We start from the raw sequence: 13089 nt of genomic DNA, 5'->3' as shown, positions 1-13089 counted from the left end.
CACAGTGCAGAGCTCTATTTATCCACCCACAGGCGTGACCCGGTGTGCACACATACTCCCATGTGTTCACATGGGCCTCACACCTGTTAATTCAGACTCTGGTGATGGCTCCGTTACAAAGTGCAAGGCCCAGGCCACGAGCTCGGGAGGGAGTCTGGGGAGAGAGCCATGGCTGTAGGTCAGTATGGACTGGAGCTGATGACTAACATAGTGGGGCAGCCCCAGGCACTCACCTGGCAGCTTGCACCCGGGCACAGAGGGAAGTGCAGGGTGGCTCGTATTCATATTGGAAGGCACAACCATCACGATGCCTCTTTGGGGGATCCTGAAAGGGATATAACATCTAGGAAGGAGCTAATAAGGACCCCAACCCCATCCATTGCTACCCTAGCACCCCTTCCAGATCTACCCAATGGTCACCCCATTCCACCCTCTACTTGTAGAAGGGCTGTGCTCACCCAGACAGGGCTGGGATCCAGGGCTTCCTTGGTAGCGTTGGTCCTTGGAGGGGGCTGCTGATTCTGGAGGGGCAACCCTAGCTCCTTCAACTCCAGAGTAGGTTTCTGAGCCCTGGTCACATGGGCCTTGTGTGGACTGGGGAAACGACCAAAGGGCAAGAGACTGGGAGTGCAACTGAGGAATGGGGAGTTGGGTACATGGCTGGGGTGTAGGGAGCTGGGGTGTGGGGAGCAGGGCGGGAAGGGACCAGGGGTAGAGCAGATGGCTGGTAGGGCCTGGGAGCTGTCCCTTTGCACTGGGTCTGGAGCAGCCAAGGACAGGGCAGGCAAAAGGCTAATGCTGGCACTGCTTTCCTCTGACTGCAAGTGGCCGTGGAGTTCCGGAGGAGTTCCTGAGAAAGGGGTTCACTGTAGTACAGCCCTCCCAGCTCAGACCAGCTGAGTAGCCTGTGAGCTTGGGCAGGTCTGTAGGGACTGTGTTCTTCCCCCACCCAGCTATGCACCCTTTTACAGCATCCTGCAGTCTGGGACCCTGAGCGAACAGTGAGTGCTTGTAGCTAGAACACCACCTCACCTGAGGAACCCGGAGAGGAGGAAGAGGAAGAAGGCAGGGTCAGAGACAGGTCCTGCAGAGCTGGGTCTGCTGTAGGCAGTTCAGGGCCTAGGGATTCAGGGTAGGCTTATCAACACTGTGGGCCCTGTGACCCAGGTTCCCCCTTGACCTCTCCAGCCTCCCTTACCCTGTGCTCTCTGACCTGGACCCAGAGAGCTCAGAATTTGCTGGTCATCCTGAGAGATGCACAGACATAGGCTGGGGACAGTGTACACGGCTTCTCCCTGTGGAACACGAACGCTCAGCCTGGTCCTTGCCAAGCTCCTCACCCAGCCAGACATTTCCCAAGGAAAGCCCCAGGCTGACCGTGGCCCTGCAGTGTGAGGTGGCCCAGCGGGTGAGGGTGGGTGTTGTTTGACAGCCTGCCAGCATCAGGCAGCTCTCAGCCAAGCGCACAAGTGCCCTTCGATGCTCCTGGTCCTCCTGCACCTCATCCAGAAGCTGGGACAGTGTCAGGCCTGGGGGCAGGGGACCAGGGACTGGGCCGAAGCTCACAGAGAAAAAAAAGTAGGATGGATGGGAAAGAGAGCATATTGAGGAAGCAGGGGGTGGTAGCTGGAGAGGTCACTTCATGGGGAGTTAGGGTCACTGGCCAACCCCTACCAGTACCTGGGTTGGAGGAGGTAGACTCTGACAGGTGCTCCCTATAGAAACAAAGTAGACAGACCTGAGGCATAACCCTGAGGCTTGTCTATCTAAATGTGTCATCCCTGGGCCACTCCACACTTGGCCCCAGAGCCCAACCCCACACTCACTCAAGGCAGTCACAGAGCTTTTTCTGCACATCCGGGTCCTGGTTGCTGGGGGAAAGAGGTGGGCGGTAGGCAGTCAATGTTACTGAGACCCCAAGCCCTCTCACCCAAAAGGCTCATGCCAACGCTGACCAGGCCTTGAGGGAAAGGGCTGGAGGAGACTGACAGCATCACCTACCAACCAGCCACCCGTATCAGGGGTTGCTCCGTGGGCAGCAGGCTGAAACGGTCCACCTGGAGGTAGAACTCCGCGGGCTGGAGGGGTGAGTTCAGAGGCGACTCTAAGGTGTTGTCAGGAAGAGCAAGACCCAGCAACACCTCCAAGCCAGCCTCATCACTCACGGCGCCGCGCTCGGAGACCTGGACGCGAACCCCGCAGTCTTGCAGCAGCAGCAGCCGACCCTCAGTCCCGCGGAAACCGAACTCCTTCTCCCTGTGGCGAGCGCGACCCTCACTGCCTAGTCCGGCTCAACACAAGCCCCGCCCACCCTGGGTTCAAGCCTCAAGCTGGCCCCGCAGCGCTTCTCTCACCAGTCCGAGGTGTCCAGGGCCCTTCGCGTCAACAGGCACCGGATACTATGGGTCCCATCGGACACAAGCAGCGCAGCCCCGAAAAACAACGCGTCAGGGGCACGGGACGGACCCGGGGCCTCCGCCTCCTGCAGTACCTGGCGGCAATGACCGGAGTCAATCGTATAGCACAGGCCGCCCCCCCCTCCCGCCCCGGTCTCCGGGCCTGGGTAGGGGGGAAGGGCCCACCTCGAGCAGTTGCCCAGGCCGCGGACCAGAGAGTGCCTCTAACCCCAGGACCAGCTCTCGAATCCAGGGCCGTAGGATCAGACTTCCCAAGCCCGCCATAACAGCAGTGGCAGCTAGCAGAACACCGGATCCGGGTTTCCCGCGGGCACCCCGGCCCCCGCGGCCCCGCCTCCGTCGGAAAAGGAAGCGCGTGAAGGTTGGGAGGGACCAAACCAAGGCCCTGCCCGTGTGAGTGTCTGCGCGTGCGCGCAAGTGCATCCTGTGCGGGAACTTCCGTTTAAGATTGATGTTTGGTCGCCTGGGTCCTGGCCGAATTCCGTTTCTCCTAGTAGCGGCCCGACGTTTGGGTCGCTTGTCAAGGCTCCGGTGGTACCAGGCAGGAAGGGACCAAGGGCAGGCTCGGAGGCCGCAACCAAGGATAGTCCGAGTGAATTGGTTCGAAGCCACTTGGGTGCTGTATGACCCTGAGGGGTTCAGCTAATATTTATTAGGATTCACTTTCCAGTGGAAAGACAGAACTCAGTAAATAATCACTTCCCTTATCCCCTCGGATTGGCGGAGCCCTTCCTCTAGATTCGGGTGACTGGCGGATCCTAGCGTAATGACGTAAGAACAGAGGAAGATTTTCTCCCACCCCCATCTGTTTCCTAGGAAACGTGGACTCCGCGTTCCTCTCTGTCGCTGCCCCGTGACGTCATGGTCCGGATCGTGGGGCGGGGCGAACGCTACTGCCAGGGGCGGGGCGGCGCGGCGCGGGCCAGCTGGCCCGGCTGTGTACTTGCGCCTCGGCGGGCCGCTTGGGGCACCGTCCCCGGCCAGCCCGGCCCCGCCATGGCCAGGCCGCAGAGGACCCCAGCGTGCAGTCCAGACAGCATCGTCGAAGTGAAGAGCAAAGTAAGGATCCCTCGGCCTCGGCCCCGGCCTCAGCCCTAGACGCTTCCAATTCCCTCATCTCCCCTTCCCGGCTCCTTGGTCCCCACCGCTTTTCCCTCCTCTAGCCCCGACGCTGCATTCTCTGGCTTTTTCTGCTTGCCTTCCCTCATTCATCGTCCCTCCTTCCACCGCCGGCCTCCAAAGTCCGTCTGTGAGCTGGGTACCTGGAGGGCGGGGATAAGACCTTGGACAGCGTCCGTGTACTGGAGCTGAGGTCTGGGCTCAAGGCTGTTGAGGCTGCCTTATCTTTCCCGCTTCCCACCCCTTGGACCTGAGGTGAGAAAACGGCGCAGGCTCCAGCCTGACCCCTCCTCTCCCCCCACCCTTGGCCCCCAGTTTGATGCCGAGTTCCGACGCTTCGCGCTGCCCCGCGCTTCAGTGAGCGGCTTCCAGGAGTTCTCGCGGTTGCTGCGTGCCGTGCATCAGATCCCGGGTCTGGACGTGCTACTTGGCTATACGGATGCTCACGGCGACCTGCTGCCCCTCACCAACGACGACAGCCTGCACCGGGCCCTGGCCAGCGGGCCCCCACCGCTGCGCCTGCTGGTGCAGAAGCGGGGTGAGGGGAATAGAGGATGGGGGTGGGGGACAGCCTCTGTGGGGAAGGGTGACAGGGCAGGTTTCCTACTGCCTACAAAGGTTGGTCCATGCCCAGGGCGCCAAGGCCTCACCCTCTGCAGTCCCTGCCCTTGGCCTGACCTCCAAGCGGTAGGAAATAGTTACGGTGCCCCCTTCTTCAAGGACTTGGAAGGTCAGGGTCTCTGATCTCAGCGTCCACATCTCCTACAGCAGAAGCTGACTCCAGTGGCTTGGCCTTTGGCTCCAGCTCCCTGCAGCGACGCAAGAAAGGGCTCCTGCTGCGGCCGGTAGCACCCCTTCGTACTCGGCCATCCCTGCTCATCAGCCTGCCCCAAGATTTCCGCCAGGTTTCCTCTGTCATAGACGTGGACCTACTGCCTGAGACCCACCGGCGGGTGAGGCTGCACAAGCATGGTTCAGATCGCCCTCTAGGCTTCTACATCCGAGATGGCATGAGTGTGCGCGTGGCTCCCCAGGGCTTGGAGCGGGTTCCAGGCATCTTTATCTCACGCCTAGTACGCGGGGGCCTGGCTGAGCGTACAGGGCTGCTGGCAGTCAGTGATGAGATTCTCGAGGTCAATGGCATTGAAGTGGCTGGAAAGACCTTGGATCAGGTGACGGACATGATGGTTGCCAACAGCCACAACCTCATTGTCACTGTCAAGCCAGCCAACCAGCTCAATAACGTGGTACGGGGGGCATCCGGGCGTCTGGCAGGGCTTCCTTCTGCTCAGCCTGGGCTTCCTGAGCCCGACGATGATGACAACAGTGACCTGGTCATTGAGAACCATCAGCCTCCCTGTTCCAATGGGTTGTCCCAGGGATCCCCATGCTGGAACCTGCACCCCAGCTGTTTACCTCCCGGTGCTCACAGCTCTCTGCCCTCCCTGGACGATAAGGAGCAGGCCAGCTCTTGCTGGGGGAGTAGCATTCGAGGAGATGGTAGTGGCTTCAGCCTCTGACAGGCAGGGACTTAGCCCCTTGCCACTCCAGGCTGCTGGGGCACAGCAGAAACTTCCATGATAGGGATTTTTAGCTTGCTCACAGGGCTCTCTCAGCCTGGAGAACATTAAAAAGTTTTCTACAAATGCAGTCATAGTTCTTCTGTGTCCCAGGCCCAGCCTCCTCCCCAATCCCACAGCTTGCCTTCTGCCCTGGACATGAAGCAGGAGTGATGAAGGCAGTGGGGAAACCTTCTTGCAGACGAGTGGCAGGAGGGCTACCAGGTTTGGCATTTCTAGGGCAAGAAAAGCTTTTATGGAAGAAGACTCAGCTGTGTACAAAATGTTTAATTTTGACAAAGGGTGAATCAGCTGGACTGGCCCTTTCATAGCCAATGGTGTCTGGGAAGAGTGCTCTAAGGGGTACTGCCCACCTTACAGCTCCTGACTTCAGACCTCCGCTCTATGATGGGGCCCAACCCTGCCCTTTGCAGCCATATAGCAATTCTTAGCATGGGCTTATGACACTATCCCCACAAAGGGACTCAGGCATCCATCTTCACAAAGACCTTGGGGCGGGAAAAGATCTTGATGGCTTCCTCTATTTGCACCAGCTTCTGGTCCAGCTCAGCACGGTGGCCCTGAGCTCTCAGCGAGTCTGCCCCAGCAGGCAGTAGTATCAGCTCACGAAGCAGTTGGCTCTGGCCTACAGGGGGTCCCATAAAGAGTGAGGGTTGGGCAGGGGTACATGGTCCCCAGCGGATCCCCATCCAGCCCCCTTGCCCAAGTACTCACTCTGGAGCAAAGAGTTAAGTGTCTCTAGCCGCTGGTTCTCAGGTATGCGTGTGTGCCCAGGGGGCATTGCAGGGTCTGGCTGGCTGTGCTGACGGGCTTCAGCCTCCCGCCGCCACAGATCCCTGCGCTCCAACAAGCTGTGGATGCACAGATTCAGGGCTGATGACTTCAGGGCTCAGATTGGCTCCCACCCTCCATAGACACCCCCCACCCTGGGCATTGGGCTGTGGGACCTACTAATGGGGCACCTGGCCCTTCTGTGTAGCGTTGTAGTGCTCCTGGGCTTGCCGTTGCTGTTGTAGCACCTGTGCCAGGATCTGCAGTGAACGGGAATGCCGCCGGGGGGCCCTCTTGGCAGTGCGGGCATTGTGGCTAATGAAGTCCACACCTAGGCCTGGACCCTGCGATGCATGGCAAGCATGGTGGGGCAGACAGCACTGTGTTATGCCTCTGAGCCCCCCTGAACCCCTACCCAACCTTTTCCCAGCTCCCATGCATCCTCTCACCTTAGCATTGGGATCTGGTGGGGCTAGCTGGGGACTGGGGACACGGGGTGGTGGGAGCCCAGGGCCACAGCGGGAGTGTGCCCTCAGGAAGTGGACACGTTCTGTCCCAGAAGCAGGGCCAGGCTCCTGGAGGGCAGGGCGCAGCAGAGGAATCAGTCAGGCTGAGGTCAGGGTCTCAAGCCACAAGACTGTGCCTCTGTTCCTTTTGCTTCTCAGGACCTCTCTATCCCCATCCCTGTGGGCCTCCTCCCTCTTGAAGGAACACTTCTCATCAGCACGTGTGAGTGTCTCACATCTTTAAGAAAACAACACAGCATTCCTTCTCCTACCTCATTCTTGGCCCTAGCTACACTCTCTCTTCCTTTCCTAGCCAACCTTCCTGGCTTTGGCTCCTTAAGGTCACTGACAGCTGGCCTCCAAGCCCTTTAATCCAGGAGTCACTTCTCTTGTCCCATCATCCTCAGTCTGATCCTCAGTAACTTCTGAGTCTTATTCCTGAGATCCAGACCTGAATATCCATCTGCTTCCTGGATACACTCCCACATTTTGGCAGTCCCACAAACGCTATGGCCTCTGCATATCCACATGAGACCTTGTTGTCATCTCAACCCTGCACCTCTTCCTGAGGTCCCTGGGTAGTGGAATGGTGCCACTATCTACTCAAGATACATCCTACCCCCATGCCTCCACCCTGCCCTTCCCTCTGCCTTCAAAAATAAAGGTTGAAAGGGGCCTGGGTGGCCCTTTATGACTGGGGTCCAGCTGACTTCTTTATTTAATCTGTGCTCTTCTCCCCTTACAGCAAGTTACACACTCTGGCCTCTGTGAAGTTCCATCTCTATGGAACATGCTCGCCTACTCTCCCCTTGCCTAATTCTTGTCAATCAGGATCAGCCCAACCATCACCACTTCTGAGAAGGCTCCCAGCCCAACCCTGCAGCAGGTCCAGGTATCTCTTAGTCCTCTGTTACCTAAGTCCCCTGTGATTTTTCATCCCTTCCCATAACCCAGGTCAGGGTATAACTGCCTGTTGATCAACAAGATGGGCAATACTTCTCACTCCCCAAGGCAGGTACCTGCAGCTGGGCCTTGACCCGGGACTCCACCTTGTCATACTTGGGTGAACGCCACAGAGCCTTCAGGGGCCTGGGCTGGCCCTGCTCCCGGCTGCGCTCCTGCTCCCGGAAGCGCCTCTGTATCTCCTTGATACGTCTTAAGTTCTCCTTCTCATGGTCTTTGGGGTCCTTCCCTGGGGAAGAGATGCCGCCAGGCCCTGTCCTATGTGCAACTGATTCAATCCAACTCACACTAGTTCACACACATTCCCACACCCTGCCACTTACAGAAAGATCTCCCTGACTTCTCCACCTAAGTTAGATCTATACACACACTCCACCTCATCATCTTGTTTCCTTCTTTACATAGTAATCATCTCCTATGCCTGATCACATTTTACCTTCTTGTTGTGAAGTATGTCATTGAACATCTTATACATTATATTAATCTCTTGTCTCCCACCTTGACTCATGATGACCCATGCTTGTCTTCAACCCCACTTTCCTAGCACCTGTAAGGCCTGGCACACACTAGGCATACGATAAACGACGTTGCTTCGATGCCTGAATGCATGAAGCTGAGGCTTCCCAGGGACTACCTCATTCAGTTCTTTCCTGAGAGGAAGTAGTGCACTGTTTTCCTTCTTTTATAGTTGGGGAAACTGAGCCTCAGAGAGGCAAAAGCCTGGGCGCCGGTCGGGAAAGAGGAGCTGCGGCTTTTGATCTCCACTTTTGACCGCCGATATTCGCCTAGCTGCCCCTTCTTTCCAGGACTTACTCTTCGGAGAGGCTTTTGGGGTTAGGGAGATATCCCCGAGTTGCAGCAGCACGGCCCCCACACCGCGCTGGCCACGTTCCAGGATCTCTAGGGCTCCGGGACCGATGCGGGGGCCCCGGGGAGGGGCAGTGTCCAGGTCCGGGTCCGACGTCAGCAGGTCCAGCTTCAGCGCGTTTCCCTCCAGTCGCCCCTGGGCTGAGGGGTGGGGCGAGGTGGAGTGTGCGGCTCAGTAGGAAGCAGGGGCCGCCCCCCCAGGAGGAAGCGGGGGCCGCCCCACCACCTCCCGCCCCCACTCACCCGAGGCCGGCCGCCGGTAGTACTCGCGGCAGAGCGTAGGGTCAGGGGGTATGGGACCCGAGATGCGGGACGGGCCTTCGCACATGTCGCCGCTCTGCAAAGGTGCGTCGAGTCGTGTCGGGCTGCGCATCCCAAGACCCAGTCTTCCCCAGTCCTGCACTTCCCCCGCGACCCGGACCCTGACCTCGGTGGTGCCCTCCATTCCCGGCCCCCTCCTCGTACCCCGTCCCACCCCTTGGCCCTGACCCGCTGCCCCCGCGGCCTCTGATCCTAGTCCACTTCCCTGCCTGATTCGCGGCCCCTCCCCCGCAACACCCGGGCAGAGGTCTCACCAGAACTGTTCCGCCTCCAGCTGCGGCGACCCGACGGGAGTTGCTGTTGCCAGGCAACAATGGCTTCCGTCCCTGAGGTTAGGGGTCAATACCGCTGATGCAAAGCCTTCCGGGGCTTGTAGTTTCAGCGGAGGTGGGGCGGAGCGGCCTCCAGTCATCCTTCCCAGCTCTTGTCCTCACCTCTCCGCGCGTCTCAGGAGTCGGTGTGGGGTCCACCAGACCAGCCCCTCGGGGTCCGCCGGCCAAGCTGCCTTGGAGGATGCGCTGACCCCGCGCAGCCATGGCCTCAGCAGGGGCGGAGAGACGTTACGGGCCCCAGGATGGGACCACCACGGGTCTGGCACTGCTGGCAGAGGCGCCCGGTGACCTAGTTCAGAGCTCCGAGGTGACCATCTGGCCGCCTGACCTGACTGGCCTGCGGCGCTCAAGAGGGCCGAACTCTGGGCAACCCTGATCCTCTAACTGCCAGGACAGGATCCAAGGGCGGGAAGGGGCACAGGCTGGTCCCCCTTATGGGGTGTCTTTGTCTAATGTTGGGCTCTAACGTCTGATCCCTGTATCATTTGGTCATGGTGACCGATACCCTATGTGTCACCTCTAGTGTCCAGTGACAGGAGACCAATGTCTAGTGCCAGCCCTTGAAACCTGCCAGACCCAGGGTGAAGATAAGTGCCGAACAGAACCAGCCTCAGAACCAGTGCTCCAGGAGGAGAGGCTCAAGCCAGCCGTGGAGGCTATAGAGGAGACAGGCCCCAGACCCCTAGCTTCCATTGTGAGGCCCAGTCATGGTCTGAAGAGAAAGCCAGTCAAGTAAGGGGGCTTTCAGAGGGAAGGGGCTGCAGGGATGGGAAGTGGGGCTCACACCCCAGCATTCCTAAAGCCTGCACTCCTGTAGGGCAGACCCTTATCCCCTGCCACCACCATCACTTCCCACCTCTTTTGTCCCTCAAGAGTCCTGTTAGAGAGCACCCAGAGAGAGGGAGCCTGAAGGTCTTGGAGGGGACTGAGCTCATATGCTCTGGGCCCCTGCTGGCCTGGGGGCCCTCACTGACCAGGAAAGTGGTAGGTATCTGGCCTGGGTGGTGGGCAGGCAGGGCTATCCCCTAGGCACGGGGCACAGGCTGGCTCCTCAGGCTTCCCGTCCATGGCTGTGGTCCCCCAGCCTCCCCAGGGGCTAGTCACCATGCCCATCCTAGGGCCGAAGCTGAGCTGCCATTGGGTCTGCTGCTGCAGAAGGGGGAGCCAGAAGGTAGCGAGCCCTCACCATCCTCCAAACAGCACAAAAAACCTAAGAAGCGCAAGAGTCTGGGGGCCCCCGCACTCCCAGCTACAGTTAGCACCGTGTCTGCCTCCTCAGAGACCTTGGGGCTAGAGCGTGAGTGGCAGCCCTGGGCCTCCCCTTTCTCCCCTGCCTGCTGGTCCCCCTAAAACATGGCACAGCCTGGTGCTCCAGCCCTGCCCTATCCTGGGTCTTTTCAGGAAAGGCTCAGCGCCTTCGACCCCTGTACCAGTACATCAACTATTGCAACCCTGAGCTGAACCAGGCAGGGGAAGGGGGTAGGGAGGCAGAGGCCGAGGTGGAGCCCCAGTCGGAGCTGGCCCTGGTCCCCATGGAGGCGGGTGTGGAGCAACTGCAGGCCTTGCCGCCCGTGGCAGGTGAGCTGGGCTTAGACCTTGCTTTTCCCTGCCCCAAAATGTTAGTGCCTCCCACCCACATTCTGGATCCCCTGGCAGAGGAGGCTGGAGAGGAACCTGGGGGTCTGCCCAGCTTGGGGGTCAGCAGCCGGCTCACGGCCGAGGTGGATAAATCAAACCAGGTGGACATCAACAAGATGCTGAGTGTTTGTGCTGCTCCGCTTGTGCCCCCGCTCTCTCCTCAGTACAAGTGACTGTCCTGCCCCACTGGTGGCTCCCCTCCCCCCAAGCCTGAACCAGAGCAGCAGCCTCTGGGCCTAGGCCCTCAGGTGGAAGGTAGAATTGGCCCATGCCCCCACTTGCTGGAAACTTGGGCTTGCTGACAATAAACATTTTTTCATTTTCTGAGACTGCGAGATTACCCAGTGCCTGGTTTAAAGCCCAACGGATCATCTGAATACTTGGGAACTTGACAAAAATAGATTCCTGGGCACCACCCCAGATCTCACTGAATCAGAATCTGAGGGGTGGGGCCTGGATTCTGTGCAGTTAAAAGCTCCTCAGGCTGACAGTGAGGGATCAAGGGGGAAGTGACTAAGGAGGGACTTGGAGCAGAGAAAGGGTCTGTGAGGCCACAGGAAATAGGGACTTGCCCTTGTTCCCTGTCTCCCAGGGAGGTGACCTGTATTTGGTCTGACTTGCATTTGTGGACCAGCACTTAGGAACCCCCCTCTGAGGTGGCACAGTTCATACGACTGTCTGAAGAGTGGCAGACTTTGGAACACTTTCCATTTGTTGCCAGGCCACAACTGGAACAGACCTTGCCCAAGGAGTGGCCTCTGGTGACAGCAGTGTCCATGCCTTTTTCCTGGCAGGAAGTGGTATAGGCAAGGAAGGATCTCAGCCTGACATTCTGGAGAGATTGCTTGGGCTTCAGTGTGAAGGACAGAATGAGGAGAAAGTTACTGGGGACAGGGAGGTGAGGAGGCTGTGATTGTCTAGGTGAGTACAAGGCCTAGATTTGGTTTGGAGTTGGATAGTAAGCAACAAGTATTTTGGAAGCGCTCACCTGGTTGCTGCTCCGAGAGAAAACTCTAAGAGGTTCAACGTATTTTCACTGGCCTGGTAAAACCTTGTTTTACTTTGACCAGAGGAAGAGTTGGCTGACATCCTGATTTGGGAAATAGGTTCTGGGAGGTGGTGATGCCACCTTCCTCCAGTAGGGGCCACTGCAGGACAAGCCTGGAACCACAGTTGCAGGCTCAGTCACCCCTAGGGACCAGAACCCTGCTGGCTTCCTTGGCCACAGGCACGCATGCGCGCCATTTCAAAGCCCACCTCCTACTCCTCTGGTCATGGATCTAGGTTCTGGGGGTGTTTCCAGAGAACCAGGGGTGCTCATAAAAGTGGCCCCAGGGCATCTAGAAATCTGCCTTGGTAAACAAAGAGCTGGCGGCAGATTCCTCTAAAAACTTAAGTGCCATTCTGAGTCAACAACATGGCACTTTCTTGTGCAGAAGCATCTGAGTCAGGCCCAATGGATATCTGTTTTCTGGGTAAATCCCCAAATTTAGGAGGGACCTAGTAGGACACCAGGGGACAGACCTGGAGCTGTGACCATCATTCCCAGGAGCAGGGTGGGTAGACACTCACTCTTTAACTCTTCACTGTCAGCATCTTGCCTGGCAGTGGGGTCTCTGCAGTCCACCTCCTAGCTCAGGCCAGGCTGACTCCAGCTATAGGGAGAAGGCAACAATCTGGCTGAATACCCCAGTGGGAGTGGGGGCAGCAACATATGTGCAGTCAAGAGTCTGAGAATTCACCAGTGCTGGAGAAATGGGTAGTTCAGGGTTAGGCTCTGACTGGTCCTGACTGGGTCTTGGCTTCATCACTTACAGCTTATACAATGCAAGTAATTTTGGCTTTCTGTGCCTCAATTTTCTGATCTGAACAATGGGAATATTAATAATACTACCTCATAGAGTTGTTTAGAGATTAAAATAAAGCACATGAAGTGTCTACCCTGGGAGGGCCCAGCATGCAGTGAACACAGTCCAACACTACTCATTGTTTTATCTCAAAAGGATAATAATTTGCAACCAGGACAATACAGGAAAACAAGCCTGGTGACTTCTATAAGGGGTGCCAAAAGGAAAAGGAAGCCCTCCTAAGCCTTTCTGGCAAGGAGCCAGGGCAGAGCAGAGAGGGAAGATTAGAGAAGGGAACAGAGATTGGTCCAGGCTTAACAATCCTGGCAGGCTGTCAAAGCGAGACAAGAAAACAAAAGGGATTGAAGGACCTTCTCCCAATACTCACCCCACCTCTGACTTACATGGTAAAAATGACTATCCCTGTGTAGAACACAGTTCATAAAAGGTTGGCTGGTTAACTAGCTGGCTGGCCCAGGCAGCTTTCAGCTAAACCACTCCAAGGGCCAATGCATGGAGCCCTTCCTTTTCCAGCCCATTCCCTCCAGCTTCTCTGGAAGTACTCCTCACCTCCTCTCTTTTGAGATTCCCTTGGTGCCAACTCCAGGATTTGAAGAACAGAACTCCCTCCTGACCCCAAACTGTCTCCCTGTAACCGTGGGCCTCACAGGGCCTCCTCAGGGAGTCTTGAGTCCTGCTCTCTGAAGAAAGACATTTGTTTGGAGGAA

General features: G+C 57.7%; 4 protein-coding genes across 8 annotated transcripts; 2 read left to right on the top strand and 2 right to left on the bottom strand.

The window, feature by feature from the left end:
- On the bottom strand, positions 1-3208 carry ACD (ACD shelterin complex subunit and telomerase recruitment factor). 3 transcript variants are annotated; one of them, XM_003417126.4, is made up of 12 exons: positions 2583-3205; positions 2355-2491; positions 2166-2256; positions 2002-2078; positions 1827-1871; positions 1681-1715; positions 1378-1529; positions 1199-1295; positions 1033-1119; positions 459-850; positions 234-325; positions 1-154 (listed from the first exon to the last, which is right to left on the bottom strand). In XM_003417126.4, the coding sequence occupies exons 1-12, from the start codon at positions 2838-2840 to the stop codon at positions 67-69; spliced, it is 1551 nt and encodes a 516-aa protein (XP_003417174.3). In that variant the 5' UTR covers positions 2841-3205; the 3' UTR covers positions 1-66. The 3 variants fall into 3 exon arrangements, with proteins under 3 accessions (XP_003417174.3, XP_023412340.1, XP_023412341.1); XM_023556572.2 differs by having other exon boundaries at positions 2002-2256; positions 2583-3208; XM_023556573.2 differs by having other exon boundaries at positions 1214-1295; positions 2002-2256; positions 2583-3204.
- A 140-nt stretch (positions 3209-3348) lies between these two features.
- PARD6A (par-6 family cell polarity regulator alpha) lies at positions 3349-5056 on the top strand. 2 transcript variants are annotated; one of them, XM_010596738.3, is made up of 3 exons: positions 3349-3476; positions 3852-4074; positions 4308-5056. In XM_010596738.3, exons 1-3 carry the CDS (start codon positions 3414-3416, stop codon positions 5054-5056), a joined length of 1035 nt encoding a protein of 344 aa, XP_010595040.3. In that variant the 5' UTR covers positions 3349-3413. The 2 variants fall into 2 exon arrangements, with proteins under 2 accessions (XP_010595040.3, XP_003417068.3); XM_003417020.4 differs by having other exon boundaries at positions 4305-5056.
- Positions 5057-5580: 524 nt separating this feature from the next.
- Positions 5581-9413, bottom strand: ENKD1 (enkurin domain containing 1). Of its 2 annotated transcripts, XM_003417127.4 has the most exons (8): positions 8799-9413; positions 8467-8560; positions 8170-8364; positions 7413-7585; positions 6337-6462; positions 6068-6231; positions 5831-5967; positions 5581-5741 (listed from the first exon to the last, which is right to left on the bottom strand). In XM_003417127.4, exons 2-8 carry the CDS (start codon positions 8549-8551, stop codon positions 5581-5583), a joined length of 1041 nt encoding a protein of 346 aa, XP_003417175.1. In that variant the 5' UTR covers positions 8552-8560; positions 8799-9413. The 2 variants fall into 2 exon arrangements, with proteins under 2 accessions (XP_003417175.1, XP_023412342.1); XM_023556574.2 differs by having other exon boundaries at positions 8467-9413.
- Positions 9079-11979, top strand: C21H16orf86 (chromosome 21 C16orf86 homolog). Its single transcript, XM_003417128.3, is given in 4 exon segments — positions 9079-9183; positions 9400-9616; positions 9961-10173; positions 10278-11979. Coding segments are annotated over 4 exon segments (945 nt in total). The 3' UTR covers positions 10688-11979.
- The last annotated feature ends 1110 nt before the right edge of the window (positions 11980-13089 follow it).

This window comes from Loxodonta africana, chromosome 21, assembly GCF_030014295.1.
Source record: "Loxodonta africana isolate mLoxAfr1 chromosome 21, mLoxAfr1.hap2, whole genome shotgun sequence".
NCBI classification, from domain to species: Eukaryota; Metazoa; Chordata; class Mammalia; order Proboscidea; family Elephantidae; genus Loxodonta; species Loxodonta africana.
The sequence above is the reverse complement of the archived record's forward strand: the minus strand, read 5'-3'. Positions and strand labels throughout refer to the sequence as shown.

Bases quoted from the DNA above. Each gene is read 5' to 3' on its own strand.
- PARD6A (XM_003417020.4), top strand. From the start codon at position 3,414: ATGGCCAGGCCGCAGAGGACCCCAGCGTGCAGTCCAGACAGCATCGTC. The intron at 3,477-3,851 runs GTAAGGATCCCT...CTTGGCCCCCAG, and splicing joins TCGTCGAAGTGAAGAGCAAA to TTTGATGCCGAGTTCCGACG. The intron at 4,075-4,304 runs GTGAGGGGAATA...CATCTCCTACAG, and splicing joins CCTGCTGGTGCAGAAGCGGG to CAGAAGCTGACTCCAGTGGC.
- ACD (XM_023556572.2), bottom strand. From the start codon at position 2,840: ATGCACTTGCGCGCACGCGCAGACACTCACACGGGCAGGGCCTTGGTT. The intron at 2,492-2,582 runs GTGGGCCCTTCC...CATTGCCGCCAG, and splicing joins GGCCTGGGCAACTGCTCGAG to GTACTGCAGGAGGCGGAGGC. The intron at 2,257-2,354 runs GTGAGAGAAGCG...CGCTCGCCACAG, and splicing joins GCCCTGGACACCTCGGACTG to GGAGAAGGAGTTCGGTTTCC.
- ENKD1 (XM_023556574.2), bottom strand. From the start codon at position 8,668: ATGGAGGGCACCACCGAGGTCAGGGTCCGGGTCGCGGGGGAAGTGCAG. The intron at 7,586-8,169 runs GTAAGTCCTGGA...TCTCTTCCCCAG, and splicing joins CCCAAAAGCCTCTCCGAAGA to GGAAGGACCCCAAAGACCAT. The intron at 5,742-5,830 runs GTGAGTACTTGG...GACCCCCTGTAG, and splicing joins ACTTAACTCTTTGCTCCAGA to GCCAGAGCCAACTGCTTCGT.